The 25929-nt window shown below is 41.0% G+C and overlaps 4 protein-coding genes across 6 annotated transcripts; 2 read left to right on the forward strand and 2 right to left on the reverse strand.

Moving 5' to 3' along the window:
- The first annotated feature begins 319 nt into the window (after positions 1–319).
- On the forward strand, positions 320–4808 carry si:dkey-19b23.8 (low density lipoprotein receptor adapter protein 1). The gene is made up of 3 exons (XM_044341485.1): positions 320–760; positions 2515–3249; positions 3619–4808. The coding sequence occupies exons 1-3, from the start codon at positions 679–681 to the stop codon at positions 3702–3704; spliced, it is 903 nt and encodes a 300-aa protein (XP_044197420.1). The 5' UTR covers positions 320–678; the 3' UTR covers positions 3705–4808.
- si:dkey-19b23.7 lies at positions 4757–9636 on the reverse strand. Of its 2 annotated transcripts, none has more exons than XM_044341483.1 (8): positions 9392–9636; positions 8998–9069; positions 8813–8884; positions 8407–8606; positions 7418–7481; positions 7090–7255; positions 6695–6848; positions 4757–6337 (listed from the first exon to the last, which is right to left on the reverse strand). In XM_044341483.1, exons 1-8 carry the CDS (start codon positions 9404–9406, stop codon positions 6160–6162), a joined length of 921 nt encoding a protein of 306 aa, XP_044197418.1. In that variant the 5' UTR covers positions 9407–9636; the 3' UTR covers positions 4757–6159. The 2 variants fall into 2 exon arrangements, with proteins under 2 accessions (XP_044197418.1, XP_044197419.1); XM_044341484.1 differs by having other exon boundaries at positions 6651–6848; positions 9392–9630.
- Positions 9637–10496: 860 nt separating this feature from the next.
- On the reverse strand, positions 10497–18316 carry man2b2 (mannosidase, alpha, class 2B, member 2). 2 transcript variants are annotated; one of them, XM_044341632.1, is made up of 19 exons: positions 17962–18316; positions 16993–17139; positions 16093–16198; positions 15830–16002; positions 15553–15668; positions 15211–15388; positions 14460–14658; positions 14186–14376; positions 13887–14058; positions 13592–13728; positions 13143–13420; positions 12806–12997; positions 12464–12707; positions 12256–12366; positions 11981–12173; positions 11458–11604; positions 11219–11331; positions 10974–11091; positions 10497–10807 (listed from the first exon to the last, which is right to left on the reverse strand). In XM_044341632.1, exons 1-19 carry the CDS (start codon positions 18094–18096, stop codon positions 10701–10703), a joined length of 3057 nt encoding a protein of 1018 aa, XP_044197567.1. In that variant the 5' UTR covers positions 18097–18316; the 3' UTR covers positions 10497–10700. The 2 variants fall into 2 exon arrangements, with proteins under 2 accessions (XP_044197567.1, XP_044197568.1); XM_044341633.1 differs by lacking the exons at positions 10497–10807; positions 10974–11091; positions 11219–11331; positions 11458–11604 and adding an exon at positions 11650–11809.
- An 84-nt stretch (positions 18317–18400) lies between these two features.
- Positions 18401–20434, forward strand: smim20 (small integral membrane protein 20). The gene is made up of 3 exons (XM_044341634.1): positions 18401–18619; positions 19465–19521; positions 19906–20434. The coding sequence occupies exons 1-3, from the start codon at positions 18511–18513 to the stop codon at positions 19947–19949; spliced, it is 210 nt and encodes a 69-aa protein (XP_044197569.1). The 5' UTR covers positions 18401–18510; the 3' UTR covers positions 19950–20434.
- The last annotated feature ends 5495 nt before the right edge of the window (positions 20435–25929 follow it).

Here is a 25929-nt window from a genome sequence, read left to right on the forward strand (position 1 = left end):
GCATTTCTTTTGGTATATATTGTTAAATATGCGCACAGTATGACCAGGGATGTGATTTAAAAGGGTTAAAAAGGCTTTTTTCATTTCATCTCAACTTTAAGAAAGGCTTTTTCATCTTAACTCTTAATACTATTTTCTTTATGTTGTTTGTTCTGTTATAAATATTAGAGCACTCCCGGTTTCTCTATGATTGAAAAGACAGCTTAACCATGCATTTCTAGTAAAAGACTACTGCCAGTAAAATGAAACAAAGCTAGGTTAATTGTTGTCCATCCTGCCATATACAGTAAGTCCCTCTCCTCTTATAAATCATTAATTTCGCCCTCAGACCTCCCTCTGCTCACTAACACCAGCCAGCCTCCTTTCTGCCCAGACGCAAGCGCTCGTCCACGTGCGTGACGGGCTCGCGCCTACGCTGTTTAAAACGTGTGTCCTCGGGGCTGTCTGATTCACTCAACTCATACACGTCCACCGGATAAAGCAGAGCATGATTCAGTCTGTACACACGCTGTTTCACTGTCGTATATATGCGCCAGACGGACACTGAGCTCAGAGAAAAATCAAACAGAGAACTGGATGAACTGACTGCGAGTTTGTCAACACCGACGGAGCGGTTAACCGATTTATTTGTCACATTTACCGACAGTCAAACTGTTGGGGTTTTTTTTGTCAGCGTGCATGGTATTAGACTCTCACCTGACGGGACTCTGCGGTTCACCTGAGGCGCACGAGGACATCGTTTGCATGAATCTGTGGCCAGGTAAGAACAATTTTGAAAAAGGATAATTTAAATACCCAGCTTATAATTTAAAGGCAGTTGTAAAAACATTATTTAATTTTTTATACATGTTGGTGAGCTGTTAAGAAATGTAACTTTTTGCAGTTTCCTGCCACGAACTTCTCTACGAGACCCGAACTACCTTCTAAAAACTGTCAACCTAATGTTTTCTCGCTTACTCCCGAGATATACGTTGCATATCACAACTATTTCAAATAACCAGGCTCTGCTGCTTAATCCGGCAGAAAAGGAAAGAGCTCAGGATTTGAAGGAACTCAAGTTTTTTTTTTTTACAAATAGTTTGCTTTTGCTCCATCAGTTGCTTTTTATTGGAGCTGCAAGTCAGAAGACTGAGTGTTAAGTCTCAGCATTGTAGCCTTAATATATAACTCTTAATTGACAATCCTCTTATTCTATTTGTATTTTTGCTATATATTTAGAATAAAGTTTGGAGTAAGAATCTCTCTATATTGTGCAATGGTTTTACAGAAGTGATTAAGCAAGCATCTCCTATCCATTTCCAAAAGCTGCAACACCAGGATACTGCTGTGATTTGACAGCTCTTTGCACCAATCATATAGACGTTTACTCACATCTCATGAAAGTTACTGTGATGCAGGCAATGTTTTGTTTTTTTTAATACCCGGATGCAAATTTGGAATGTTTGATTACTGTGTTTGTCCAGTGATAGAGAAAAGCAGTGTTGTAAAGTGGCCTTGGTTTTATTCCAAAAACGTGTTTGTGTGTGTATCCAAGAGGTGAAAGTTATCAGTATTTCTGCATGTCTGTGGCCCACACATGTAATTGCACGTGTGCATGTCCTAGGTCAACCTAGGCTCTAGGTCAACTTGCATTTTGTGATGTGACATACTCACAGAAGCATGCCATTGTTTGAAAGAGAAATATTTAGGGGGGGAATGCAAAGCTGTTTCCTGCACAGGGGGTTGACTAACAATGGCCGCCACTTTGGAACAGTCGGCGGTTTTCTCTGCCGCTCACTTCTGAGGAGGGAGCTCGGATGTTGAAAGAATGGCAAAGAAAAGAGAAAGGGGAAAAAATAAAGTGTAACACAATAGAGAACAGGCAGTTCTGTGGGTTTGTAGGGTGGGAGACAAATGGGAGGCCAGATGTCTTGGTTGCATAAGACTTGAGTTGGCAAGGTCACAGAAGTCTTTAAGTCCGCCTAGAAGTAATGGTATGGCAATATGTGGGTGGTGTTGATAATACTTGGCACGGGGTAAAGTTTAAAGGCCATGTACCTTTTGTGTGTTACAATAATCTTCCATTTATTTCATCAGTGTGTTTGTACGTTTCTTAAGGGCTCACTACTGTGAGGACAAAGCCCAGACCAAACCTGACTGTAAATATTTAATGGCTAGTGTCTGTGGTAAATGAATATTCCTCACTGAATGCGTCACTTTCGTAACTGATCCTGTTTGGTGGCCTTTTGTTTTTCCACACTGTGGTACAAGATGTGCTGACTGCATGCCTTTTTTTTTTTTTTTTTTTTTTTTTTTTCCTCATCAAGGAGACTTGCGGAGTTTAAAAGCCACAGATTGAATGTAGCAAATGAAGAGCTGCTTCATACATAAGAAAATCCTCAGTGTCCTGGATGTACTCTTTCCTTCACTTTATTTAACTCTGAAAAAAAGCTTCATCCTCTGTCTTCCTCAATTATTCATGCCTCTTTTGAAAGGGATCCGCTAACGTCACTCTCTTTATCTGCCTCATTTCAGATAAAAGCAGTGGATGCAACTACGCTCCATTTATAGAAGAAAGGTGGAAGAGCGGGAGAAGTTCTGAAGAGGACCAGCTGACCATCGGCAGTTACACCTCAGCAAAAACTTCCCCAAAGCCCAGCCTGAAACGCAACATGTCCCTCAGCACTTTCCACCTCATGCAAACCCTTAAGAACTCCCCTGCTGCACTGCGGCGCCGCTTCCGCCGTGACCGCACGGAGTCTTTGTCCCACGGTGACCCTCTCTTCAAGGTCCACTACTTGGGAACAGAGAAAATCTTCTCTCTAGATAGAGAGCAGGCCCAGGATGCTATTAACCATTTGCTGGAGGGTATTGCTAACGGGAAGAAGCTGAGCAAAGATCACGCCCTGGTGGTGCGCCCGAGATACGTCGAGGTCAAGGAACTGAGTACGGGTCGGCAGCTCACAAAAACATACCTTCAGGACATTGCATACTGTGCCGCAGATGCCAACCGACCCAATGTCTTCCTGTACATCTGCAAGCATCATGGGCAGCAGCTGCAGTGTCGGGTGTTCTGGTGCAGCCGGGCCGAGAGAGCACGAGACATGACCGCTTGTCTGGCACATTCATTCCAGCGGGCGTTGAGCGACTGGCAGCAGGACGGCTCGGCCACGCTGCTGCCAGGAGAGGTGAAGGGGAAACGTGTAGACGAGTCATCCAACTGTCCTGGCAACACGAAGAGCTCCACGCTTCCTGCTGGTCTGGGAAAAGGTGAGCTATGAGTAGCTATCTTAAACCAAAAAGGAAAGGCTGTAAGTCTAGAAAGCCTTTTTATGGCTATTGAACCTTTATCATGATTTGTTGTTCTTATCACTCTCTCCTCTCTTGGTAAAATTGTTGAGAAAGATAAGATTTCTAAAGCTGCTGACCTCAAGCACATTTAGTGAAAGTAATGACAACCAAGAGCTGAAGTAGGTGTTAGTAAATGAATAACCTCACTAGAACACTTTAAAGTCAAGGTTGACAAACTACTCGGGCCTGTTGGATGTTCATAATTAACATTTAAAACACCAATGTGAGCTTTTCATCTGCAGCAGCCAAGCTAACATGACTGACCCTAGTATCTCTTTTGCTTTTCAGTTCACTGGAAGAAGAGAGGCTCAATGTCACGCAGCCCCCTCAGGGCCATCACCAGAAGAGGATCTGCCTCTGACAGCTGGAACTGAGCCCCTGCTTTAACCCTTTGAACACGGGCCCATGTTAACCTAACGACAACCTCAAGGATGACCGCACTGATGGGAGGGAGGGAACAATTACAATGCAGACGAAAGGACAATGGGGATGTGGGGGAGTTGGTTAAGTCCATATTTGGACACACGAGGATTCTGCTTGTGAAAGGATGTTGCCATAATCGGTGAGTCAGTGTATGGACTTGAAGGTTTTTTGACGCAGCAAAGTCGTCCTTTGACTTTTGCAAGAGTAGCGTCCAACACGGCGCAAGATGTTGTTGACAGCTGCCTTTGTTCACATGTCAACAGCTATGTAAGGACTTGTGACTGGCTGCAAGCCATTTGAAGACCGGATAGGTTCATTTCTATGGCTTTTGTTTGTTTAAGTAGTTGTTACATGAAGCCACCAAAGGTTTAGTCAGTTGGAGAGACAATTAAACCAACAATCTTTTGGCTGTTGGCCAAAACTGGAAAAAGACGACAAGTCTTTATTTTTGAAGACTTTTTAAAAGTGTTTTATTTACTGACATTTGTGACAGGTCATGATTTTATTGTAATTTTTTTTTTTTTTTAACCCTGTGGCACTAGCAAGCATTTTTCTCTTTTATTTTTGAATACGATGGAGAAAAACACACTTGTGACCCATGATGTGACAGTTTTTTTTTTCAAGATTTTGTCGAGATTCAGAGGGAAAAGCAAACATGGCATACAGAAGTAAAAGTGATTATAGTCTGTGTTGCACATAAATGCAGCTACTTACAGTTAGTAATTTCTGAGCACTTTTGAGTTTCCAGCTGTTAAATTCTACATCTGAACACATCAAAGTTCCTTTTTCATCATAAATCAAACGTTTTATCATGTCTTACTACATTTTAAGAGGTCATTAGTTTCCATTAGTTTAGTAGGCCCAGCTGCATTATAAATGAAAAAAAAATAGACCTTTTGCAAAACATGCAAGGTCAACAAAATCCTCCCCTTAAGCACACAGCAGCATTCTGCAAGAAAAAACCTCAAACAGATCCTGACTGTCCACAGTGATAAATCATTTGCATTTATGTGGAAAAAAAAAAAAAAAAAAAAAACCCCACTCAGTCACGACTTGCGGGTTTGTTTGTGTCCGAACACTGGGAACGCTGTGTTCCCTTTGCGGAGCCTCTGTGTGTGTGTGTGGAATGCGCCGGCCATGCACCTGCATTCCAATTTGGGGGAAATTCGAGATAGAGAGTTTTCTCAAAATCCCCCAAATTCTTCCCCCCTCATCCGACCATGACTTTGCATATTGAGCGGCCTCATCAGTAGATGCTACAATGTGCTTTTAACTCTGAGCCCTCGACTTATTCACATTACCAAAGCCATAAAAGGTTCCCTAACTGCTTAAGTCCGTTTTTAAAGTGACGGTTACAAGGCATTGATATGTGCAGTATTGCATAAGTTGCTCTGATTCATGTCTTAAGGTTTACAAATGTTACACAGAGATGTGAGAATTAGCAGTGCACCCCTGAGGCTACCATCCATTTTTCATTTTTGTGTTTCCGGACCAAAACTAAGCTAGAGATGTTGCCTTTTTTTTTTTTTTTTTTTTAATCAGGAAAGGTGCCTGTGTTTTTGACTGATGTGCCACTAGGTTTTTCTCAGTTAATTTTGAAAGTTTTGTACTCGTGATGTATCTCTCCAATTACAAACGGCACAGCCCCGATCTCAGAAAAGGGGCTCAAGTGCCTGCTTTAAGATTTATTTTATCAATGTACTGTTTTTATGTCAGTATGTACATATTTAATTAATATGTATTTTATGAAATATTAAAACTTTTTTATACTGCATTTTCTGTTTGTTATTTCAAGTGTCCTCTACATGTTGTTCTCATACCGCTGTAACGTTCAACAAGACAAATATTTAAGCTTTTAACTTCTGCAGCTTTGACCCTGACGGTGAATGAGATGCATGATAAACGAGCCTGTTTCCAGGATTGAACACTCGAGTTTTAAAAATGTTATATTTGGCCCGAGAAAAACAGAATTCCTGTGTGGGAGAGGGAGAGAGTGGGATTGAAGGGTTCGGGGTGGCAGGGCAAGACATTCAGAGAGGTCCTGGGATTTTTAATCTCAGTCATGTGACTGATTTCCCAGGGTCTGATACATGGGAATACCTTCCCAACTGTAGTAAAGATGCAGCTACAGCTACATTTGGATACTGCTGCAATAGGTTTGTGCACTGTGTGTGTGTAGCGTGAGTGGTGTCACAAGAGCTCCATTCAGACATTTTGTTTGTACGTGTTACATAAACACATATGATAAGTCAGATTTTGCACGCAGGTATACTCATTCAATCTCTTTGCAACGTGTGATTTTTACAAAACCAGGAAATGTACCACAACACAAAAAAATCTGTTAAACAAAACAGAGTTCTGATGAGTTTATACATATCTGAACCTATTTTCTGTCTCTTTTTTTTTCTACAATACATCCATAAAAATGCACCATGAAGATAACAGAAGGATATTTATGGTCACTCCTCTCTGGAAGAGTCCTGCTGCTTGGGACTGTTGAGCAACCCGGAGCTCTCTCTGTGCCGTTGTAACTCCAGCAGGGAGTGAACGTGGAGACGCCTCAGAGGCTTCACCTCTTCTACCACTGAAAGGAGAAAAGTATCATCAAATATGTTCACTGAGGCCTGTAAACAAAGTGTAGAGTGAGGAGAAAGGCAGCAGGTCTGAACCCTTCATAATGTGGCTAAACAGCACCACCTGCTGGCCTGGATAATAATAACAGTGTATTAATATGCAGTGATAATGTAATATATACTGAACTTTAATTCACCAGAAATTATAGCATTTCAAGTAAGTGATCATCTAATTCTTCTCTCTTAGTGTCCCTGAAACTAAAGTGAAACTGAAATGACACATCCTCTTGCTATCATCCACAATTTCCTGAGATTAAATCACACCTTTGTCATAGTGCAACTCATCCCGGTTCCCGTAAACCACATACATCTCCAGGAAGTTGAGGAGAGCTCCTGTGACGAGGAAGCGGTCTGGGAGGGGAAGGCTTTTGATGTAACGCATGTCCAGGGCAAAGGGGTTAGAGGGAGAGGGGACAGTGCACAGACACACCAGCTCACTGACGACATCCCACACACGAATACCTGGAGGAGTGGAAAAAAAGGACAGAAAAGCTTTTTTTTTTTTTTTTTTTTTAAATTCTAATCCAACAAAAAGCACATAAAGCTTTTTTCCACAAACCAAATCCACGCTAAACATTAGAAGGTTAAACTCAAGCGAGGACATCTGCATCTGATTTAGCTCATGGAAAATGGTGTAATTATTGAATCTGTGCAGTGAAACAATAACTTTCTCCTTTTTGGATTCCACACATTGTTTCCATACCTCGTGTTTGCCAGTCAGCGATGGACTTCAGTTTCATAGGCGTGTCCTTGACCATTGAATCAGTCCCTCCGATGTTGACCAGGCGCTCGTGATTGGAGCGTATCCAAGCGTGTGGACGTCCGTATTTGACATAACCAGCCACTAAAAACAGAGTGCAGTTCACCTCCTGTAGAGGGACAAAGTTGAGGCTGTGAAACTGAGTGTGCAAGTGAAACTCACAGGGGTTAGAAGTAGACCAGAGCTGCCTCTGTATTAATGTGTCCTACACTTTACAAGCATCTTTCAAATATTAACTGGCTCAAAGGTTTCCCTCTTAGAAAGCACTTACAGGCACTGCTATCTCTCTTTCACTGGGAGATGCTGGGAGAAGATGCTCCTCACTGCTGGCGTCCCTGAGGGCATAGAAAGAGGTCAACCAATGTGTGTTTATGTGTCTAAAGTCTGCTGGCAAAGCAGGTTTATTTATTTTTCTTGTGCTGTATGAGCTTATTTCATGAGATTGAGATGGCCAGAGAGAACTGTCACAAGTCATTTAGAGATGTTACAGATAGATGTACATCCATACCTGGGAGCTTTTAAGTGCTTTACTCAAGGCCTCATCAGTGATATCTGCTTTATAAGAAGAGTGCAACAGTGTGTCCCATAGAAAAAAATGTATAGAATGGATATTAAAAAACCCTTCTTCCATGTACAACACTGAGGAGGAAGTAATCAAACAATGTATAGATACTTTCGTTATCTGATATTTAGTTCATAAATTGCTTAATCTAGATTAGAAAATGAGCATTATCATTCAGTGAGAGTCAACAGTGGGAAAACAAGTTCCAGGAGCCCAAAGTGACATCTTAAAATTCACTGTTTTTTCTAGTCAAATGTCCAAAATCCTGAAAAAAGCAGCAAATCTCACCTTAGAGAAGCCGTGATCAGAGAATGCTTGGCTTTTTTGCTTAATAAATGAGATAAATCATGTTATTGATTAACATTAATCCAGTCGATTCGTTGATTTTCAACATTAGCAACATGTTTGTTCGATGTGGAACTATTCTGCTCGTCCTGCAAGCCCCTGCACCTTCCGATGAGACCATAAATGTCCACTACAGCTTTGTCTAGGCTACATAATTATCAAAGTATCATTATAGCTGCCTCTTCATCATTTTTATTGTACTGAAACAAGCATCATCATCATCATCTGTATCCATGACAAACATATTTCTGTACTGTTTTGTTTTGTGCGCACCGACAGATGATAATTCCTAAATCTGTTCCCCAATTTTCACATCATCAGACACACAAACACACCAAAGTAGCATTAATCACCTGGCGGTTTGTGGCTGCGTCTTGGTGTGTGTGTGCAGCTGAGAGGCTCGCTGGCCCGGAGGTTCCCCAGGCAGGGGAGAGCTGCTCCGGCTGGCCAGACTGGGGGAGCTGCTGCTGGGGGAGACATCACTGCTGTTACAGCTGCTGGTGGAGGAGTAGGAGGAGGCTCTGGACACCACGAAGCCCGGAGAGCGCCAACCCTAGTAGTAGTAGTAATGATGATGATATGATGAGAAATGCAAGACGACAGGGACCGAACTACATTCAGTTTATCCCATATTGTCATTTTGTGCACCATCATAGTCCAAAAATATGAAAAATTATAGCATTTACTCAATTTATTTTCTTTTTTTCAAGGTGTACAAGCTGTGTGTTTATTGAGATGAGTGCATTTGAGTCTTCTCACCAGATCCTCATTAACCACTGTCAGCAGCAACTCCTCTTTCCCTCTGAGCCAAGGCTGGAAGTACTTAAAACCCTGTCAGAGGAGGAAGAAAAAAAAAGAGTGTTTGCAAGAGTTTGTTTTAACCATGAATAACTGTGTGTTTAATCTCTTCTGCAGATGCATTCAGTGTGTTTATCTTTTCGAACCTGTAACGATCCAAGTAAAGCCAGGTCACTCAGAAAGTGCTGCAGTTTCCTCCTCTGCTCCCTCTCTCTCTTCTGTTCACACACATAAACACAGAGAGGAAATATAGAGGAAACATATCAGCAAAGGCCTGACCTCAAAGTCCTCCAGCACCTTAGGGAGCCCTGTAGGTGATGCAAACCATCAGCCCCCCTCCCAGTCTAGTATCCTAGCAACGCATATAACGCCTCCTCACAGCATCCAGCATTTCTATGGACAATAAAACCGTCATGCATAGCTTTGCTAAATAGGAGACACTGACATTAAACACCATTCTGACTCGCTTCAAATATGATTATTCGGTTGCAATGTTCATTCAAAATCCTGCAGCTGATGAAAGAAAGAAACAGGACTCACACTGACACTGCTCATCTTGGAAAATTGCAGACAACGTCCTCTATTTCCAAATCGGTCATGGCGTAATATGCTACTGAAGGCCAACACTAACACGTCATAACATGCATTTTAATACTATTTCCTTTCTGGTTAGCTGCCACAGCGATACACAGACCACCAAAGGTTTTTTGTTCTCTTCGGGTGTTTCCTTTTGGAGACTCACTGCTGCTTTGGTAATAATGGGTGTATGAAGCCCCTAGCGGCCATACTAGCAGATTACCTCTGAAAACTGTCATCTGTCATATTTTTTTACACTTATGTGGCAATGCAGCACCAACAACAACAAAAAAAAGCCATGAAGATGTTATGTGCTGGATGGCTAAAAGCTTTCTTAACAGGATCCCTCATATTTAGCCCCAGAAACTGTATTTAAAGGATTAGTTCAACATTTTTGGGCTTTTTTTTTTTTTTGCCTTATAACTGTCAGTTAGGTGCCAGGCCAGGAGATGATGATGATGATGATAAGGGTTAGTTTAGCATAAAGACAAGCATATGTGTTGATGACACGCTAGAGCCTACCTTGTCAAGTTTCATAATTTGTCATTACATTCAGATTTGTGAGCTTTAGAGCTGCTATAGATGCATTTTTTTATCATTTGGACAAAGCCAGGCTGCCAGTTTTAATGCTCGTAGCAAGAGAGCAAATAAATATATTTCCCAAAATATCAAACTATTTTTTAAAAGCACATACACATGTAAGAAACAGGCATCATTTTTTACTTGCTGTAAAATTTGCCAAGCTGTAGACTATAACAGGAACTCTCTGAAGCGATTTTATTTATACTTGTCTTAATTATTGTAACTTTCTTTTGTTGGTGGCAGTCAGGCAGCTGCGTTTTGCCTGCAGCAACTTTAAAAATGCATCAAGGATGACCACATACATCTCCCCCAATACCAGAAGTTTTCACTGGCTACGAGTGAAACACAAGCGTGAAACATTTGAGCACTTTTCACTGGAATGAACAGATGTTCGGTTTTCTCGCCCATAATCCCCCAATATCAGACACGCTTTACTGTGATGTTTGTTAGCCAGTGAGAGTGCGGACACAGACATTCGAACAAAACATGACAAAAATAATCACTTTATTCAGTGAGAGTCAACAGTGGGAACGTTCACACTTAATCAACACATCAGTGCTTCAAAAAAAATCAACAGTGTGCAAAATGAGCATTAATTAACAGTGTAACAAAAGAAACAGTATTTTAAAAGCATATTTGTTGTAAAGTCTAAAGACGGGTTATCTTCACAGAAGACAAAAGACAGTTCAGCCTAATAAAGGTTGTTGGAGCTGAAGTGAAGGAAGAAGGTCCTGATCTCTTTGGGTGAGATGGTCACAGTGAAAGCTTCGTCTCCACATGTCCAACAGCTTCTGCTCTCTAAGAAGAAAGCACAAAAAAATACTGTATGTAAAGGGATGAGATCATTTCAGCTAATGTACATATCAGTGTGAGTCTATTCTAAGACCTTTTTCCAAACAATAGAAGTAGAAGTAGAAGATAAATCAAGTATTCTCTGTTCTCCTGTTTACCACCGTTGTCTCACTTTGTTCAAAGTTATCTGCAGTCTTCCACTTCCACCTCTGCAGACTGCCGATATCCCAGGTTCCTGTGAGAGAACGCTCCTCCATCACTCTCACTTCCCCTATGCCACGCAGAACATCCTGCGCACACAGGAAATGACAATCGAAAGAGAAAAAGGTCATGTAAACTCTATTTTAAAAATGATGAGAATCCAAGAGTTTCCTCTGTGACATTAATATGAAGAAATTAAGTTGTTGTTTTTTTCACCTTCAAGTTTATGGTGACTGGCTTTGAAAGCTCGGGGTCTTCTCCCTCCTCGAAGAGATGCATGATTCTCAACAGGACCCGATCGTAGTCCGGCTCTGAGTGTAAATCCTTACCTACAGTAGATGTATGTCATGCAAAAAATACATTACACAGCTGACAAACAAAAAGTCTATGAGCTTCCTGATGGTTCCTTCTGGGAAAAATCAGCAAGAAACTTAAAATGTGAAGGGACAGCTGACCTGAGTGTATGTGGCTGAGGTGAACATCGTGATTAGAGCTGTAGTTCCATCCAGAGATACTGAGGCTGAGCAGGTGGAGGTTGGGCGGCAGCACCACCGAACGCATAGGAGAACTTTCTCTAGGCTCCTTCTCCAGCCAGGGCTTCTCTATGTGTACAGGAGATTGGGAAGTTGGGTCAACTAACACAACTGAGGCAGTCAAAATGCAGCATGAGTGCTAAAAAAACAGCTATTTGTTGCAGTTTAAAAGAGAGTAAAAGGGGCCTGTACATAACTGAGACGACTGTGGTTCATGACCTTGTCTCGGCCAGCAATCACCCAGCTGAGGAGTCTTTAACAAGTCTCTAAATCTCTACAAGTTCCAGAAAAGTTCCAGAAAGTTGGATGGATTACATTATTCAGGTGTAGCCTTTCCATTCAGAACAACTGCTGTGACTCTTTTCATCTTAATGCAAATGCTGGTTCAGAAAATATATAGCTGTATCAGTTTTTGACGTCATGCAGCCTTATAATAAGCACTCACGAGGTTGGTCGATGGGCATGACGACAGGTCTGTGCTGCAGCTCTATCGCCTCCCTCTGATAAAGCTTGGAGGTGGCACTTTTAGAGCCCAGCATCATCCACAGGGTGGGCTGCACGACCGAGCTGTCGTTGAGCGTCAGGTTGTAGCCGAGGTTCCAGGGTAAGTTGTTCCAAAGACATCGATGGAGCATGACCTGGGACAAACACGCAGAACCTATTTCAGCAATAACTGAAGCAGGGGGGTGTATTTGTTCTCCACAGCTTTTTTTTCTTTACCTCTAGTTGTCCGCTGGCTTGGCTGGACACACCGTGGGCTCTGTCGCTGACGAGCACCAGTCTGCTGAGCTCATCCTCTATGTATGCGGCACGAACCATGGGGAAGTAGTTCTGCAAAGTGAATAGCATATCATATCACCTGGGCTACTTATTTGGAAAATTCCCTTGCAGTCCAAAGCCAAAGAGTCCAGTTTATCCTGAGCCTTACTCTTGCTAAAGTGTTGTTGGTGAACTTCTTGTATGGCCGCTTCATCATCTGATATCCATTGTCGTCTGTGTACAGGGTCCTGTTGTTCTTCACAGAGGAGCTGGTCCTGAGGACGACCTCTGTGTTGATGTGGAGGGGGCCCAGTGCGTAGGTCTGCTCCAGCCTATGACACTGCACTTTGCTCCCAAGGCATTCTGGGACACGGGTGGTGATAGAGAAGGCGTAGTCCTTATCGCCTTCCTCTCTAAAAGACAGACGGGAAGTGTGATGAGGTGAGCGGCAAAAATACCAATAAAACCTGAATGGATCCAAAAGTACAACATTTAGGTTACTTTTACCCACCTGTAGAAGTATTGTCTGATCTCAGTTACTATCTTCCCAGGGATGATCTCCATCTTCACAGCCTTGTAGGCCCGAACTGCTGAACCATTGGCGCTGAAGATGTAGTTATCAGATATAGGCCCTGCTTTTACATCTCCATTTGCGTGATACTCCCAAAAATCCTGCGTCATCCTTACGCTCCTTTTCTCTTGTCTACAAAGGATGTCAGAGAGGTCAAAGGTTTACATGAGCACAAGAGAAGATCATCAAACCGGGATTGTAGGTACGACTGGTAGATGCAACTAGTAAGTAAAAGCATCAGAATGTAACATAAGCTGTAGTAGACTTAAAATCTTACAGATAAGTGATGCTGTGCAGCAGATTTGTATCCTGGTCAAACATGAGCTTGTAACATTCATTCAGAACTGGCAGAAGCCTCCTCCCTGTTTTTGTCCAGTCCCGGATGCTGCGTCTCTCAAACACAACCCCTTTGGCTTTATAAGTCCGGCCACATTTGGACCTCCCATTGCACGGTTTCTCGGAAAACTTAATCAGGTATTTCCTATGCTGAAGACCTCCCACGTTCACCATAATGAAAAGGTCGTAGGTCACATTGGACAACGCTGACCTCTGGATCTGTATCAGACAGAGGAAGATATTGTTACAGTATATATTATATCAATTTTCTGCTTCTGACTTCTTGTCACTAAAGAACAGATATAACTTCTCTCTCTCTAATTTCTTAATGACAAATAGCACATAATGATACTGTAAGAATTCAATATTTGAAGACCACCAACACACTACCTGTGCGAGTACAGGCTGTCCGTCATCATCAAAGACGGCTGCAACGGGGAACGCTACAGTGGTGTTGATGATAGTGGTGATGTTCCATGCTAACGGGTTGTAAACGATGACGTGTTGCTCCAAAGCCTGATGACCACCTGGCGTGAAAAGATTAATGACCAATTTATTTAAAAAGCAACCTCAAAGTCCTTTTTGACCACTCTTGATGCTAGTGCTTAGCTAAAAAACAATAATAAGTCTTCAAAATCTGCCTACTAACAGTCTTCTAACTGCCTACAGTCTTTTTGCAAAACACCTTTTCTGTGGTAGCGGCTGCCGATGATGCTGGGTATGTCAAGGTTGTGGGGCAGCAGGAAGAGTGCAGCCAGAAGCTCCTCCACCCCCATCATGGCCTGTGTGAGATGCTGCAGGTACATGTCCGCCACCTTGGGAGACTCAGTGCCAGTGATGCCATCATGGTGCTGGACCTAAAAAAACACGAACATCTTCTCATCTTTAATCATACATTTCAAATTTGACCATGAACAATATGTCATTTACTATATTTCAAGACACCCTTTTCTGATAAAGGAGTCAAATATCTTGACACATTACCTCAGAGACAGCCCAGCGCAGAGCTCTCAGTTTGTCCAGGGCCCAGTCTTTAGCTACAGGTCCGTCAGGGAAGCTGATCCGGTACCGTGTGAAAAGAGTCTCCGCCGCATGTAGCTGGGAACTGGCTCGTCGTGCCACCCCTTTCAGGACGTTTCTGGAGGCGTAAAACCCTGTCCATGCCTGGTAGGGTTCTGGGAGATAAAACATGTTAGCCATAGTAGATGAAAGGGACACGAATATCAGTGTGAGTGTGAAGTAAACTCAGGTTTCTCACCAGTGGAATAAGGTAGAAAATCTTCACTCTCGCGGACTTCCCAGACAAGATTTGATTGGTAGATGGCTTGGAAGTATTCACTAAGAGTGGCATACTGGACTGTCACCCCAAACTCTTTGCTGTTCTGGTTGATGTACTTGATTAAAGGGTCCATGTTGTTGAACTGCACTGATGAGTTGTAGAACTGTTTGTCACAACCCTGATAAACAAGGACCACATTTACTTAAAAGAACATTTCTGAATAATTGTACTTTATGTAAACATGTGCCCCTTGGAAATCAAATTTTACACGTTACCTCCCACATTTTTCTTAACTTCTCATTTCAAAATTAACCTTTGCTCCATGTAAAACACATCAAACAAGAGCTGCAACAATTAGTCAATCAACAGAAAATTACTATTTTGATAAAAGATTACTCGTTTAGGTCATTTTTTTAAATAAAATGCCAAATACTGGATGGTTTCTGGTTCTCAAATTTGAAATTTTGCTTTTTTCCTCGTCTTAAAATGTCCAAAATGTTACATTCATTGGCGTCACCTTGAGCTCTAGGAAATTGTGATGGACATGTTTCAGTTTTATCATGTTTTACAGACCAAAACAATTAATCGTTTAATCTAAAAAAAAAATGTCGGAAGGTTAATATATAATGAAAATAATCCTTTTTTGCAGCTCTACATCTCACAAGGACACAGCAAAAAAAAAAACTCCATTGACATTGAATAAAAGGATCACTTTTTTGTATTTGCTTACCCATGGCCAGAGCACATGATTCGTCCTAAACCATGCAGCCCTCTGCTTGATGTTGTCCACCATGGTCTTGGCGTAGGCGTGTACTGTCTCCTTTGTGACGGGCAGGCTCATGTTGGGGTAGACTCCATCTTTAGGGGGGTCAGGGAACAAGGCAACTCCATTCCAATAGAAACCAGAGCTGAGAAGTAAGAATATATTTCCTTTTAATGAAAAATCTGCCATTTGTCTATTTAATAATACCAATTTAATAAATATGGATATAGAATTTTTTGCACAATAATAGGTCAAGAAGGCACTTGTCATTTACAGTGGAATTCAATTCTACCCATGGCTACATACTACCTGTTGGAGAATGGCAGGTAAGATGGGGTGCAATAGCTAAACTGGTCCATGGTGTGAGTGAAGATCTGCTGCTGCCCCTTCAGAGAGGGAGAACCTCTCCACACAAATTGTAGTTTCTGTTCCAAAAAATGAATACACATACATGTGGTGGCAATTCACAACCATATCAAAGTTTTGATATATAGATTACATGAAAATTCCAACTGTTTTCTGATCAAGCTCTATTAAATCGGCTCCAAAAGTAACCTAGTATTTGGAATGAGGCATCACATTATACCTTCTGTTTCTGCATGTTGTCCTTGAGGTCGTAGTCAATGCGGGAGATGAGGTGAGCATTGAACCCCGCCAAAGCAAAGAGGACCGGCGTGGTGGCCGAGGCTCCAAATGGATCCACGTGCCACGAGAACTGAGGACGCACCCCGAACGTCTCATAGAGGAAACCGTGGCCCTCTGGAACAACAGGGAGGCTGTTTTACTTTACATAACTCATCACTAGGATTGAGGATTAAAAAAGAGGGCAGGAAATGTGCACAGCGCTACCTGTCATTTGCAATATCTCATCATCTAGATCAGTCACAGCCTCATCGTGCATTACTTGGCCCCCGATGATGAACTCAAGTCGACCCTCTTTCACAAGCTGCCGTACCTAGAAGGCAACCAAGCAATAACATGTTCAATATTTACTATGCATGTAAAGAGGTACTACTCAGCCTCTAAAAACAGATATAGTGTTAGGGCTGCAACTAACAATTATTTTCATTATCAATTAATCTGTTGATTATTTTCCCAGTTAATCAATTAGTTGTTTGGTCCATAAAATGTTGATCACTGTTTGCCAAAGCCCAAGGAGATGTCCTCAAATGTCTTCTTTTTTCCGACCAACACTCCAAAACTCATAGATATTCAATTTACTATGATGTAAATTCTCAAATTTGACAGTCTACAACTAAAAGATATTCAGTTTACTGTCATAGAAGACTAAACAAAACAGAAAATATTCACATTTGAGAAGCTGGAACCAGAAAATTTGGACATTTTTTCTTTAAGAAATGACTCAAAACGATTAATTGATTATCGAAAGTGTTGCTGATTAATTTAATAGCTGTCAACTAATTGATTACTTGAATAATTGTTGCAGCCCTATATAATGTCTTATGAGGCTCTAAAGGAGCTTTCTAAAGTCTGACAGAACTATGATGTTATCATCAGGGTTATCTTGGGCTTTAATATTCATTCATTTGAATTTTTGGATTTGAAAGACACATTCACATTTACCAGGCAGAGAAGATCTAATGAGGGATATCGATGTGCATAATGTTAAAGGTAGCATTCTGCATTTTTGGAGCTTCAATCAGGATATTCCAGCTTGAAGTTAATTTATTGGCACTGCTTTGCAGTATTCATGTCAGTACAGAGTTCAGACCCATCTCATATCCTTACTTGTCTCTTATGGGAGTCTGAGGCCACAGTATCCCACCACAGTCGGAAGAACTCCTGCTCCACAGCAATGAACCTGCGGTCTTTAGCCTTTGACAGCTCCTCAGTCACACTGGTGTACACATTGGCTGCATAGGCATGCATACTCTCCTGCGGAAGATACACACTCATATTCAGATTTATAATGAAAAATACATATTTACAATATACAAATATATATTTATCCACATTATACGAGTAACAGTCCCTTGGTAAAAGGAAACCGTTAAACTGTAAGCTATACGCTACATGCTTGTCAGGTTTAAAGGATGGGTTCACAGTTTCTCAAGTCTATCTTAAAACACCAGTCAGGTGCCAAAATGAACATTGAAACATGTTTTTTCTTGGCATAATCATTCCTCCTGTTCATACTGGCCATTAGAAATTAGAAGATCCCTTCATAATGCACTGACAATGTAAGTGATGTGGGCCAAAATCAACAGTCCTCCCTCTGTGCAAAACGATTTAAAAGTTTATCTGCAGTTAATATGAAGCTTTAAATGAGTCAAGTCAAGTAGGTATCGTTCAACGTAACAGTCTTTTTAGTGCCAAAGTTCCTCTTTTTGTTACTATACCACCGCAGCTCAACAGGGAAACACTGTCCGAAGAAACACAAGGGGAATTTGATGCTAAGAAGACTGTACATATGGCAGATATCCACTTGACAGGACTAACTCAGACTGCTGAAGCCTCATATAAGCTTCAGATAAACTTTTAAATGTATTTTTGAGGACACACTGGATTTTGGTCCCCATTACCTACATTGAAAGCACATTTGAAGAGAATCTTTTAACAGCCAGTATGAACAGGAGGAATAATTACAATGAGGAAAACTTCTTGACCCCTGACTGTTGTTTTAAGGCACACTTGAAAAATTGTGAACCTATCCTTTAACACCTTAATTAAGAAAAAAAACTGGTCACAGAAACCCACCTGAATAGTGTACACCCAGCCAACATCCATGTGACTGTGAGGAATTACAAATGTCTGAATTGGCTCGTTTTCTTCTGTCACTCCATACGAGTAAAAGTAACAAAGAAAATGCACTATAACAGCTAAAAACCTCATTTTTTTATCCTATAAGAGAGGATAAAATCGCCAAACGGCACACAGACTTCCTTATTATTGTTGTGCTGCAGCATGTGACTCTTCAGAAACTCTCGCGAGATTTGTAAGTGTTGTTCCTTCATTGTGCGCGTTGTTTGTCATTGTAATTGTTTGTCAATAATTATGTTTCGTGATGTGACAACGCTGTGGTTAAGGTCTAGTTAGGTTTAGGCACAAAAACACTGGGTTAAGGTTAGAGAAAGATCATGGTTTGGGTTAAAATGAGCGCTTGAAACAAATCTCGCGAGAGTTTTCACAAATCTAGGGTCACCGTCTAGACACGCGTGGTTTTGGTGACCTTTACGCCGGAAGCTATTTTTGTAAACATTGTGTGCACTTGGAGGTGAGAGTTTGTCCTCCGATGAAGCGGTAAAAATGTCAAAAAATAGGAGAATAGCGTTGGTATTTGGAGGCTTTATAACGGCTGTTGCCGCTGCGTTTTACCCGATATTCTTCTACCCTCTGACGCACAAAAATGAGTACAGTAAGTACTAGCTTTCCTGACGTTGTAGCCTCAGTTATACAATCAGGAGTTCACAGTGAAACTAAACGTAATGTCAGGAGGTATTTTGCAGCGCTAAAAGCATCTACTGTACACGTTCAATACGCAACACAAAGCCTTTGGTTAGCTAAGTGTTTTTTCTTACAGTTATAGTTAATAATTTAGCTAACGTTAGCCGTTAGCTGGTGTTATATGTCTAAAACATGTGTCTAAAACATTCATCAAAAGCTTTTCAAAACAGCTAAAAGGAAAGAAACTGCCATTCAAAGACTAAATAAACAAGTGTTGCGTGTGTTGCAAGCAAGCTTTTTAGGTTTGTTTATTTGTTTGTTTACCCTAAATGTTCCCTTTCCACTTCTTCTGAAACCATAAACATGTAGTTAAAGCAACTAAGACAAAGACAAATGATGCCAGGAAAATTCATTTAAAGAGTTGGACTTTTACCATATGTCTTGTACAACCACTCCTCTTATTGTTCAGATGTGGAAACCTTTCCTTATTCTTGGTTAGAGTTACTGATTTAGGTACTTTAACTTAAGTAAAATTAGCATTACTATAACTTAAAAAAAACTCCATTACAAGTAAAAGACCTGCATTCAAAGACTTACTTCAGTAAAAGTACAAGAAATGAATGAAATGTACCTTGAACCTTTGAGTACCCCAAAATTGTACTTAAATTCTGTACTTGTGTAAACACACTTGGTTACTTTCCACCACCACAAAAAACAACAAACTGATTGTGTTACGTGAAAATCTTGCTTATGACATTGATTTTTTGACCACAAGCATCTTCAACTGAATACACTGTATTCTTTTCTTTGTCTTAGGAGAAGTCCAAAAGACGAACCGGGCAGGAATCAACCAGGCAGATGTGCAGCCCGTGGGTAAGAGCTGACACTAGATTTGTACACGGGGCAATTTAAAATAACTTAAAATATATATTATTCTAAATTCTACAAGCAAAAACACACAAAAAACACATACACGTTACTTCTGTGAAATGTTTGTCTTGTGGCACTGGGCATTTTCTTTTTTCTTTTTTAATTACCTAAAAATATACACAAATTAATTTTAATTTAAGACACCCACTGTATTGTCCTATATGACGAGTTATACACAAACACAGTAAGTAAAGTAGACTGTTGAACGGGTCTGATGAGAACTTAGTGACCATTCTTTTATGTACAACTTAATGCCGTAATAGTAGTTTAACATTACAGTTACATACGGTACATAACTGACATGATTTCTTCTTTTTTTGGCTCAAGGTGTAAAGATATGGTCTGATCCGTTCAAGCCTGCAGACAAATGATGACCAGCTGACCCTCCACGGACTCCAGACGCTGATTGAGATTTTGAGCCTTTTTTTGATGAGTGTGTGGTGTGTGTATGAGTGAATGACTGCAAGAATGGGGTTTATTTTGCTTGTTGAGTGTTTAATCCTGTGAATAAAGTGTGAAAATCTCAGAACTAAAACAGGATTCTTAAATAATTTATTATGCACTGTGATGATAGAAAAACATGTCTGCAAAGAGTGATGGACAAGAGACAAGGGATCTATATTATTTTCTGCCCCTCTTCTTCCTTCTATATTTCCAAAAAAAAAAGTGAGATGCTTGTTCTTCTTTGTCCACAAGGTGGCACTCTATTCCTGTCTGTTGACACTAAAGGCCCTGGAGTGTGTGTAAGGTCTTGTTTGTGCATCTTGGATATTTTGGAAAAACTTTTGTATGTCCAAAAATCTTTCTCTGGTATGCAAGCTGTAGGAAATTATAATAAAATACAGTGGTTTGTTTACCCTTCCTAGTCACAATGAATCTCTTTTGACATTTTATTTTGATTTAGTTGATGCGAGAGTCTTAAAAACGGTTCAGCAGATGAGGGACAATGTCCAGTAATGTGCGGTATTATCTTCCAAAATGGAAACAGTAGAGGCCGAGTTATTCCAGGACACATCACTCTGTATTATCATTTCCCTGTCACGGACACAGGGTTTAACTGTTGAAATGGCATGTGACTCTTAGCTCTCTAGTGTTTTGCCCATAGGCTTAAAAGGACGGGGCAGAGCTCCATGGCCGTCTTGTTCAAAATCCTAGCCGATGTGATCCAGACTCCCTTTACGAGTCCATGGGTGCCGTAAAAGCAGAGAATTCCAAACTACCATTTTTTTCCCTGTACTTTTGTGGTTTCCTGACATTCACCAGCATCCCCTTTCAGAGTTTGGTCCATCAAAGTCCTTTTGGAGGAAAGATAGATTAAGAAAGAGATTAAGGAAGAACTAAAGCATGTGTTTATGGTCCTTCAGAGATGGTGCATTTTTAAAGTTGCCCTTAAATCTTTCACAGTCCTCGATGTAGCCTGTACTTTCGGACTTTTAGGACCGTTCGGGAGGCCCACTGCCAGCAAAACCGACTGCACGGGCCAGCAACGGCCACTCTCCTTCTCAACCCCCCAATCAACAAGCCCCATTGTTTATGAGAGGTTGTTATTGTTGGGCTGCATTCAGAAACAAGAGAAAACTCAAGAGCCCGGCTGTGCAGAGGCGTCCAAAGTAAAGAGAGCAAGGGGTGAGGGGGTGGTTAAGGAAAAACGAAAAGCAGAAATTCCTCTCATTCCCCGCTGGTGTTTTCCAGATTCCTCAAGCGACAGCTTCTCGGCTGTGTGAGTGAAGTAAGCGAGCAGAGGGGAAATTGAAGCGAACGGCGAGAGGAAGAGAACCACATTCTTGAGGGGACGCGTCACCTACACACAGAATAGAAAGACACTCAATCTCTGTTACTTTGCCTGGCAAAGTATGTAACAGGTTGTGCAGCATGGCCCTCAGCTTTTAAAGTCTTCCCCTTGCCATGAGTTAGTGTTTGAGTCACTGTGACGCTTTGACTTCTCATTTCAAACACGTACTTGCTTCTTTCATCTGTTTTTTTTTTTTGTTGTTTTTTTTTTTTTTTTTTCTGAAGCGGGCCTCAAGTCTGCACCACGCTTTTATGGTTCTGTGTTGTCTGGTCCCCTTTATGTGGCTCTTGTCCCATTCATCTGGATATGTAGACAGACACCCATCACTATAAAACATTGAATAGGGTCACAGCGCACTATAAACCAACATGAACTCAACAATGTCGCCTCCGCACCACTTTTACTATCCTACTATTAACCCATCACACAAATCTCTCCCCTCCATTGAGGAAGTTTTGGGAGAGCGGTGGCACATTGTCGCTCGGAACAGTTTTTCAGGCGTGTGTTCAAGAGCAGCGGATAATTGGCCAAGGTTTTCTAACTAATTGCCATGGGAACAAGGGGTTGACAGACAGGCCACAGGGTTGGAGAAACAGCCGAGCGCATTTGCGAAGGGATGGGATGTAAAATACGAGTGAGCTCCTACGTCATGTGGGGGGAATAGAAACAAAAAATAACAAGTGAACAAAAACAAGAAGTTTGGAGAGCTCTAAGAGCCGCTTGCTGACACAATTGGTAACTGAAGACAAGGAACTGTGGCATTCATTTCTGTTTGAAGGGAGATTTCTTTTTTTCTTAATGTGTATTTTTTAGCAGATAATTATTATAGGAAATCACACATATTACACTGGAGTGCTGGCTCGTAAGCAAACATCAAAATAAAGTGGAGAAAGCCTCACATTCATAACCGATGCAATCTTTTTCATATTAGTCTGATGAATCCGTGTTTCAGCACATAATGTCTTCTTCAGGATAAAAGGTTGTAATCATCTGACTGACATATAATGTGCAGCACAGGTGATTCAAAGCAATGAACTCACCATCCTTCCATCCATCGGGAGGTCTTCCAACATTAATATGTCAACATTATAATAAACAGTGAATACAAGAAAAGCAGTAAAAAAAAAAAAAAAAAAATCACAAATTTGAAAAACATCTGGATGCTGACATACACACTAAGCTATGGGTCTATGAAAAAAAGATGAGGACGAAAAGAGGAAGAAATAAAGACAAAAGAAGGGAAAAGAAAATGAAACTCTACAGCAAACGACAATCCTATGAATTTCCTGTGCGGTTGGTTTATTTTAATATTTACAAAATATATAAAAAGAGAAGGAAGATCCTTGAGTCATGAGGAAAAAATGAGCAGAATTGGGGCTCCTCCAGTGCAGCACTGAGATAAAGTTCTAATGTAAAATGTTTATTAAAAAAAGGTCCATTTTGCTCATCTATAAAGAATTTGTAAGTGCTTTTTTCTCATGATGTGTCTGGATTTAATATGCAGGGGTACAAGATATATAAGATGCCATGGTCCACATTCTGCGTCTTCAGTATTGCTGTATGTTTAGTGTAGAACACTGAAGCAATTACCTTTTTTCTCCAAAGATGTCGCCAAATTTTAGAAACAAGAACCTCACATTATCGGTTAAAACAAATTCAGATCATATTCACACAAGCGCAAACACACACGGTTGGGTTTTTCTCCCACAAAACAAGCAGAGTCTACATTTCACATCTCAAATACGCTGCTTAGCCTTGTAAAACAATGTACCGGAGTGCTGTCCGCATTCTTGGGTCAGCAGGCGCACGGCTGTGGAAACAGATAGTATGAGTCTGAAGCAATGTCTAGGAAAAAAGGCACCGGCCAGGCTCGCAGCAGGCAGGCGAGGCAAACTGCCCCAGTGACAGTGTGGTCTGGACTGAGCTAGTGTTACATTTAATGCGTGCGTGAGCGTGTGTGCATGTGTCATTCAGGAAAGAAAGCGAAGAAGTTCAGCTAAGAGGAACCCAGTATCCCCTGGAGACTAAACTGTGGTTGCAGAACTTACTGGAACTCCAAACATCGTGTGTGTGTGTGCTTTTGTATTATGTTCATATTTGCCTGAAGCAGGACCACAAATAGATAATTATGGTTTGTTTTAGGTTGCATCTCCGTTGCCCAGTCGTGAAGGCATTGCAGTTCATTGCTGTGGTGTCAGTTCTTAGTCGAAGCCGTGCACATGGAGAGACAATGTTAAAGGGCAGATGATGCAATGACGGTTTGTCTGCTCTCTTCTCCTTGTTGGCCGGTGTAATTTAGACTCTGACAGGAACTCTCAGGTATAAACAGTCTTTGTTGCCATTTGGCCACCCAGCAATGCACATGTGAAAATATACCGTGCGGTTTTTGCCTCTTAAGGTCTGTTTTTAGCTTAACTCTATAAACATTTGTCTAATAATTTAGAATTAACATTCTTTAACATACAGTAATATATACATAGCACAATTCTTGCTTTTAGCCATGCTAGCGGTGTGGCTCTAGAGATGCTGATGTCAACCTGTTGGCCCACCACTTTGGTTCAGATTGAAATATCTCAACAACTATTGGACACATTCCTATTACATTTTGTAAAGAAACTCAAGCTCTCTAGCGGATGAATCCCACTGACATTGGCTGACATATTTTGGTTCAGAGTGAAATTCCCCAACTATCTAAGTATCGGATGGATTGCCATGACTTTTGGCAAACAGATTCATGCAGCCCTCAGGATGAATTACTTTAGTGATCAGATTTTGGGTCCAAATTGCAAATCGGTTCAATGTCAGCTGTACTCTGTGATACTAATCTGCTAATTAGCAAATGCTAGCATGCTAACAGACTAATAATACATGGTAAACATAGTTAATAATATTACCTGCTACACATTTTACACATTGTATTAATCATCCTGATGAAGGCCCAGAGCTGAAGTGGTTTTTTCACATTTTTCATACATGAGCACCTAATGAGCTGGTGAAGTAGCAACAGCACACTCTTCCTAATATTACCTGCTAACTAGCATCGCCATGCCTAAGTACAACCATAGAGATGCTAGCATGGCTGTAGACTCTAAGTCTAATGGAAAAAATGAACAACAGCATTTTATTTGTCTGAGCACTTCAGTTAAATGAAGTAAAAAAAAAAAAAAATCGTTGATACACTGACTTAAAAGTGTCTGTTGCACTTCTGACAAAGTTATTGCAAAAGCAGGATGTTAGCCCTGTTTTTCATCACTTTTAGAAGACGTTTTTAGGTTCCAAATGGAAAATGGTGGCCAGCAGAGAGAAATAAACCCGTATCCACTCAACAATTATGACAAAGATCTCACAAAAACATGCTAAGTGCAACAAAATTAAAGGAACATCAAGCGGTCTCCACAGGCCAATCTCAATGAGGCCGTCTTTCGTCACGTTCTTCAGGCAGCCGGTGAATGTGATTAAGCAACACCTCTGAATGAGTAGGAAATTCTCAAATGTGGCTTGAAGAGTGCCAAAAGCCTGTCGCTTGGCTCAGGTTCACATATGGATCTGTAGAGGAAATGTTTAAGCAATTAAGTTGGAGTTAAAGGTTGGAAAAGAGTTATTATTTCCTCCTTTTTTCTTTCAATAGAGAGGAAAATCTTTGTTATGGACAGACCTCATCACGCAGACCATCTTTCCTCTTTTAACGTGTTATACCCTGTTCCACTGATTCTATGGAACCCAAATTTTGAAAACCACAATTGCATTTAATTCCGAATTGTTTGATTAACGGAGTCTTACAAAACCACACACACGCACGCACACACGTTGATTGAAATATTATTGTCACCCATCCTAAACACACACCATTACGGCAGCACTGTCTGAGCTTGTGCGAGGCTTGGCCGTCAATCACATTATATAGCAGGTTTCCGTTTTACGGTCCCATTATAATCTTAAAAATTTCTTATGCACTAAAACAGCAGGGCGACTGTTGATTTAGGCAACGTTACTGACAAAAAGGGCCAGAGCTGTAAGCAATCACGGTGCTCCTCCAAACCTCTCAGAAAGGCTAAGAAAAGAGGGGAGAGGGAGAGTGATTTATAAGGCACCTTAATACTTGACACATTCATTTGTGAATATAAGTCTGCGGCCTATCAAAGCCATCGCTTACATTAAAAACCATGGAAAGCTCTTTTAAACAGCTTTTTTATCCTCGGTGGGCCAGTTTTCATTCATATTTTCTGGCACTGCGCTTCACTCCCCCCCACCCCCCTTCAGTCTGATGGACTATATCAAAATAAACAGCTTAACCCCAAGACAGCATTTAAAATTATATTGTAGTGAACAATACAGCAGGAATGCAATTTCAGAGAGCTGCTTAACAACATGTAATGCAATAAAGATTGATAAAAATGTGTAATATTATGATCTAATGTGACGTACTGAGTCTTATTTTAGTTGGATTGGGTGTGCAAGTGGACTGAATGATTCACAGTGTTGAAAATACTCACAATACCCTGCTATTTTCATGCAACTAGATGAACTGTATCCTGTTATTAGTGGTTTACACGCGGAGC

Source organism: Thunnus albacares, chromosome 22, assembly GCF_914725855.1.
Source record: "Thunnus albacares chromosome 22, fThuAlb1.1, whole genome shotgun sequence".
Lineage (NCBI taxonomy): Eukaryota > Metazoa > Chordata > Actinopteri > Scombriformes > Scombridae > Thunnus > Thunnus albacares.

Bases quoted from the DNA above. Each gene is read 5' to 3' on its own strand.
- si:dkey-19b23.8 (XM_044341485.1), top strand. From the start codon at position 679: ATGGTATTAGACTCTCACCTGACGGGACTCTGCGGTTCACCTGAGGCG. The intron at 761-2,514 runs GTAAGAACAATT...GCCTCATTTCAG, and splicing joins TTGCATGAATCTGTGGCCAG to ATAAAAGCAGTGGATGCAAC. The intron at 3,250-3,618 runs GTGAGCTATGAG...TTTGCTTTTCAG, and splicing joins TCCTGCTGGTCTGGGAAAAG to TTCACTGGAAGAAGAGAGGC.
- si:dkey-19b23.7 (XM_044341483.1), bottom strand. The intron at 7,482-8,406 runs GTGATTAATGCT...CTATGCCCTCAG, and splicing joins ACGCAGCCACAAACCGCCAG to GGACGCCAGCAGTGAGGAGC. The intron at 7,256-7,417 runs GTAAGTGCTTTC...GTCCCTCTACAG, and splicing joins AAAGAGAGATAGCAGTGCCT to GAGGTGAACTGCACTCTGTT.
- man2b2 (XM_044341632.1), bottom strand. From the start codon at position 18,096: ATGAGGTTTTTAGCTGTTATAGTGCATTTTCTTTGTTACTTTTACTCG. The intron at 14,059-14,185 runs GTAATGTGTCAA...GTGTTTTTTTAG, and splicing joins TGCGCTGGGCTGTCTCTGAG to GTCCAGCACCATGATGGCAT. The intron at 12,708-12,805 runs GTGGGTAAAAGT...TCTGTCTTTTAG, and splicing joins ATCAGACAATACTTCTACAG to AGAGGAAGGCGATAAGGACT.
- smim20 (XM_044341634.1), top strand. From the start codon at position 18,511: ATGTCAAAAAATAGGAGAATAGCGTTGGTATTTGGAGGCTTTATAACG. The intron at 18,620-19,464 runs GTAAGTACTAGC...TCTTTGTCTTAG, and splicing joins GACGCACAAAAATGAGTACA to GAGAAGTCCAAAAGACGAAC. The intron at 19,522-19,905 runs GTAAGAGCTGAC...TTTTGGCTCAAG, and splicing joins GGCAGATGTGCAGCCCGTGG to GTGTAAAGATATGGTCTGAT.